Source organism: Argiope bruennichi, chromosome 11 (assembly GCF_947563725.1).
Source record: "Argiope bruennichi chromosome 11, qqArgBrue1.1, whole genome shotgun sequence".
NCBI classification, from domain to species: Eukaryota; Metazoa; Arthropoda; class Arachnida; order Araneae; family Araneidae; genus Argiope; species Argiope bruennichi.
In genome coordinates, this window is record NC_079161.1 from 10645502 (window position 1) to 10651078 (window position 5577).

Sequence of the window (5577 nt, forward strand, 5' to 3'; positions counted from 1 at the left end):
AATAGACTGATAACTGAGCATTTAGCTTCGTTCCTTGGAATAAGTACATCTCACTTCGAACCTCAATATAAGGAACTTTTAAAAATGAAATTGAAATTTCATTCATCTCATTAACATATTTAAATTGTAGTACTTGTATATTTTTTTTCTCATTTTCAAAAATTGATCTTGATTAGCCATTTTTTTTTCCTCGATTTTTGACCCGCGACCATAAAAGTTTGCCCATCCCTGTTCTACACCATACACTCGCTAACTTCACGGAAATAGTGGATGAAGTATTAACCTGACTAATTTCACGATGAACTGTTCGTTAGGGTGGAACGAAAATGAGTGCAGTAGTGAGTTGGCAGTAGGTCAAAGCTAAAGCGAGGACACAGTGTAGAAATGAAAGCGTTTGGAGTGACAGTAGAGAGTAGCTACGTAGATTCCCTTCTCCTGCTGAATTCTGTCTGGCCGCTTTGTGTGCTGTGGTTGTTGTTTTCTACCGATTACTACTAGTGGGCTACTGTTTGTTGCAGTGTGTGCTGCTGTGTATTGCGCGTGTATTTCTTTGCTGTGTATTTGTTGTTCTGTATATTCGTCTTTTCGTGTAAATAAAATTCGTTTCTTTATTACTGAGGCCTCTTGATTGTGCTACACCATACACCCGCTACAAGCGAACCCGCTGACTTCACGGAAATAGTGGAAGAAGTACCACAATAGTATTAAACTGACTAATTTCACGATGAACTGTTCATTAGGGTGAAACGCAAATGGCCTTCTAAAATTTTTTTACAGTTGTAAATATAAGCGTATTCTTTACACCACTTTAATTGTCCAGATAGGCAATTTTTATTTCTTGATGCAAATCAGTAACACCGCTTGTATCCGGGCTCTCTAACGAACATCAGGAATGGAGACTTGTTTGTCTCCTTATTTGGCAAATGTAGATTTTTATAACAACATACTTTCTTTTGAAGTTTAACATTCATTACTATTCTCAAAATTCATATAATTAAGTCCTAATTCTGTCTGTAATCTTTTGAATGTATCTAACGTAAAAATTCATTCATGACTCCCAAATGTGAGTAGTTGACAGCTCCTCCCTCTCCAGAAAACGCTTTTAATTATAATTTTCTTTACAACCTGCAATCCTTTTTCATAGTAGAAACCGGATTGAATCCGCCCGTTCTGAATAAAAGGTACGCGACTGGATTGAGCGGAGTTATTACTGAGAGAGTCAAAAGATGCTTTGAATGGATCTGTGTGCCAAATAATGGAGTTCATTATAGAAGCAGCATACATTGCAGATGTGATGTGTATTTGTTCTGTATATTCGTCTCTTCGTGTTAATAAAAGTCGTTTTTTATTACTGGGGCCTCTTGATTGTTCTACACAAGGGATGGGCAAACTACGGCCCGTGGATAGAATTTTAATTGGTATGTGGTCGTTTTAAAACCGCATTGGGAAAAAAAATTTGCCCAAAAAATGTGTAAGAAAAACGACACAGCAAAAAACAGTGCACAGACATTAATGATTTATTTTTAGCAAATTAAATGACATATTAAAACTTTTATTTTGCTTATCCTAAATTCCCAAATAAATTGCATCAAGTAGTGAAAATGCTGATCCTGATGTATTCCTTGTTTGTTACGCAGAAACCTTTTTGTTAAGGCTCAAAACCCCTCGATATTCTGCGTATGAATATTTACATCGTTTGGGCTTACAAAAGTTTTGGAATGGTTAATTTGTTGGTGACGAAAAACTTCGTTATTAGAGAGAGCGCTTCTATAACCACGCCACTCATCTGTTATTATTGTAGTCCCAGTTCCAAGTAAACCCATCAACAATTTTTGTTTGTTTCCCGAGAACCAAACGTAGATTACCAACGCATCGCTTGCACCTCATTTCATTTGCTATTAAACTAGCACGGGCCAGAAAAATAATCTGACTATTTGCATTAAAAATCATTTATATAATTTTCATTGATTTTTAATTTATATATATCTTCTTCTGCGTATCTTTCGTCATCTTTTATAATTTGAACTTGTGAAACTTTTACCATCTTTTTTGGGGGGGGGGGGTAGAAAACCTTTGTAAAAGATTATCAGGCCAACAAAATTTTTTCAAGTAGGTAAACACTATCCAAGAAGCAACTACACATACAAGTTACGTTCCAGCACACAATATTGCTAAAAATAATAAAGCTCTGAGGTATGGGGAGTTTGCTAAACAATGAAACCAAGTACGTGTTTTTTTATGTCCAGACAAGAAAAATAATTTTGACACTGTAAGGTTATCTTTAAAAACGGTGACTTCTAGAAACAAAGCCATCGATTGGCCATCAATTGACCACGTTAAATTTTGCTCTATAGCTATGGAAGAAAGCACTGATATAAATGATACTGCTCAATTAGTATGGTTTATAAGAGGTGTTGATGAGAACTTTGAAATTACCGAGGAATGCATGTTTTTATTAAAGGGAAGTAGAACGGGACGTGATATTTTTCGTGAATTTCAGGAAGGGCTTTCAACTATGAAAGTGCCTATAATAAATATATGTAATATTACGATCGATGGAGCACCAAATATGACAGGGAAAAAATCTGGATTTCTTGGACTCTTTAATCAAAACTATCCCGGGAACAATGTTGTTTTCCTACATTGTGTTATACATCAAGATGCTCTGTGTAAATCTGCATTGAATATGAAACCAGTGCGCGATGTAGTCGTGAAGCTTGTAAACAATATTCGATCTCACAGGCAATTTCGCGATTTTCTTCTGTCCGTGCTATCTGGATACTATGGTGCACTGTATTACACGAAAGTAAGGTGGCTTAGTGCAGGACGTGTTTTCGAGGGAGTTTGGCAGCTGAAAGACGAAATTGATCTTCTTTGTCATATGAACAACTCGAATGTCAAGATGCAAGGGAAAAATCAATTTATCGACGATATCTGGGCCCATCTCAAAGCTTTTAAACTAAAACTTAATCTGTTTGTTGGGCAACTAGCTAAGAACGACTTTTCTCATTTCCCGAGGTTAAATTCAACACCCTCAGAAAATAAAGAGAAGCTTAAGAATTATGAAGATGGCTTAAAAAAACTGCATTTTGAGTTCGAACGTAGATTTCAAGATTTCAGTGCCAGTCAAACAGAATTGGATATTTTCACCATGCCTTTTAACGTAAATTGTGAAGCTGTGAGCTCAGCTTTGCAGCTTGAATCAATTGAGTTTGCAATCTAACAATCATCTCAAGCAGTTGTTTCTAAAGATGCAAAAGTTAGAGTTTTATAAATCTTTATCGGAACTAAATTTTCCAAATTTAATATCTCACGCCAAGAAAATCAGTGCTATGTTTGCTTCATCTTATATATGTGAACAAGAGCTTTCATCTATGAACCTTAGAAAGAATAATTTCAGAACTAGGCTGACAGATGAGCATTTAGCCTCGTTCGTTAGAATCAGTACATCTCACTTCGAACCTCAATATAAGGAACTTTTAAAAATGAAATCGCAATTTCATTCATCTCATTAACATATTTAAATTGTAGTACTTGTATATATATATATATTTTTTCTCATTTTCAAAAATTTATCTTGACCCGCCAATTTTTTTTCCTTTTTTTTTCGATTTTTGGCTCGCGACCAAAAAAGTTTGCCCATCCGTATTCTACACCATACACTCGTTGACTTCACGGAAATAGTGGATGAAGTACCATAATAGTATTAGCCTCACTAATTTCACGATGTACTGTTCATTAGGGTGGAACGAAAATGGCCTTAAAAATTTATTTTTACAGTTGTAAATATAAGCATATTCTTTTCACCACTTTAATTGTCCAGATAGGCAATTTTTATTTCTGGATGCAATGCCGTAAACTGCATTTAGGTCCGGACTTTCTAGCGAACATCAGGAATGGTGACTTGTTAGTCTCCTTATTTGATAAACGTAGGACATGTTTGATTCGCAGCATGTTTGTTTTCGGTTTTTCGGCAGAAAATTCATTTTTTTTTTTTCGCGAATTTGTGCATTTACTTCGTGATAGAGTTTCCAGTTACTTTTATGAAGTATGATTTGTGTTTTTCATATTTTGATGCTCTATATGACGCGGAGATATTATTACAGAATGATGTACAGATAGGTTATGAGTCTATTATTAAGTTTAAAATAATACTAAATCTAATGCTGAGAAAATATTGTTACATACCTGTAATTTTGCTTCCCAGCACGCATAGTGCCATCTTAAGAAAGACCGTTTTATCATCAGCCCTGTGACTGCTGATCTGGCGTCGCGTTAGTATTCTCAGAGGTAGGCGGCATATTTGGTGACTTCGGTGACAAAATAGATAATGCTGGAAACTTCGACAATTTTAAGGATGCTTTCATTATCAACCGAGAAACGTTTGGTTGCCTTAAAAAATTCTTGGCCCGCCTCCCGGGAGCTATAAAAGGACTGCAGTCTCAAGCTACAATGAAATGAATTGGAATCAGGAAGCAGAGTCAACCATCAACCAGCATCAAATCCTGGGAGAGGTAGTGAGTTTGCAGCTGGTTTTGCAGGTAAAACGAGGAGACAGTGGAGAAGTTAAGCCGGTCGGAGAGACCTATGTGAGCGTAGACTGAATCTACGAACTGTGTGCCGAATCCTGGAGATCATTACAGAAGCAGCATCCAGTCGTGTGAGGAGTATTCACTCGTACAATAGTGAGTCGGCAGTAGCATACAGCTAAAGCGAGGACACAGTGTAGAAACGAAAGAGTTTGGAGTGACATTAGAGAGTAGCTACGTAGATTCCCTTCTCCTGCTGAATTCTGTCTGGCCGCTTTGTGTGCTGTGGTTGTTGTTTTCTACCGATTACTACTTGTGGGCTACTGTTTGTTGCAGTGTGTTCTACTGTGTATTGCGCGTGTATTTCTCTGCTGTGTATTTGTTGTTCTGTATATTCGTCTCTTCGTGTAAATAAAAGTCGTTTCTTTATTACTGAGGCCTCTTGATTGTGCTACACTATACACCCGCTACAAGCGAGCCCGTTGACTTCACGGAAATAGTGGTTCCATAATAGAATGTGGAATAGAAGTTCCATAATAGAATTAATCTGACTAATTTTATGATGAACTGTTCATTAGGGTGGAACGAAAATGGCCTTATAAATTTTTTTTACAGTTGTAAATATAAGCATATTCTTTTCACCACTTTAATTTTCGAGATAGGCAATTTTTATTTCTGAATGCAAAACCGTGGACTATTCTTCCATTTTTCTGACCAACGAGAATCAGGAGTGGAGACTTGCTAGTCTCCATATTTGGTAAATGTAGATAATGCTTATTCGTATTACATTTGTTTTCAGTTTTTCTGGAGAAAATTCATTCGTTTGCGTATTTGTGCATTTGTTTCGTGATAGATTTTCTAGTTACTTTTATGAAGTATGGTTTGTTGATTCATACCTTTATGCTCTATATGACGCGGAGATATTTTTTCAGAATGATGCATAGATAGAGTTTGATTTTATTAACACTTTTATGGGGAGGTGCGGTTCTGTGAGACCACTAATGATGGACTTTCGGTCATCCCTATTCTATTTTTAGCTCAATTGAAT

General features: G+C 36.3%; 1 protein-coding gene across 1 annotated transcript; it reads left to right on the forward strand.

The window, feature by feature from the left end:
* Nucleotides 1-2356: 2356 nt before the first annotated feature.
* Nucleotides 2357-3223, forward strand: LOC129957319 (general transcription factor II-I repeat domain-containing protein 2-like). Its single transcript, XM_056069590.1, has one exon. The coding sequence runs from the start codon at nt 2357-2359 to the stop codon at nt 3221-3223; it is 867 nt and encodes a 288-aa protein (XP_055925565.1).
* The last annotated feature ends 2354 nt before the right edge of the window (nt 3224-5577 follow it).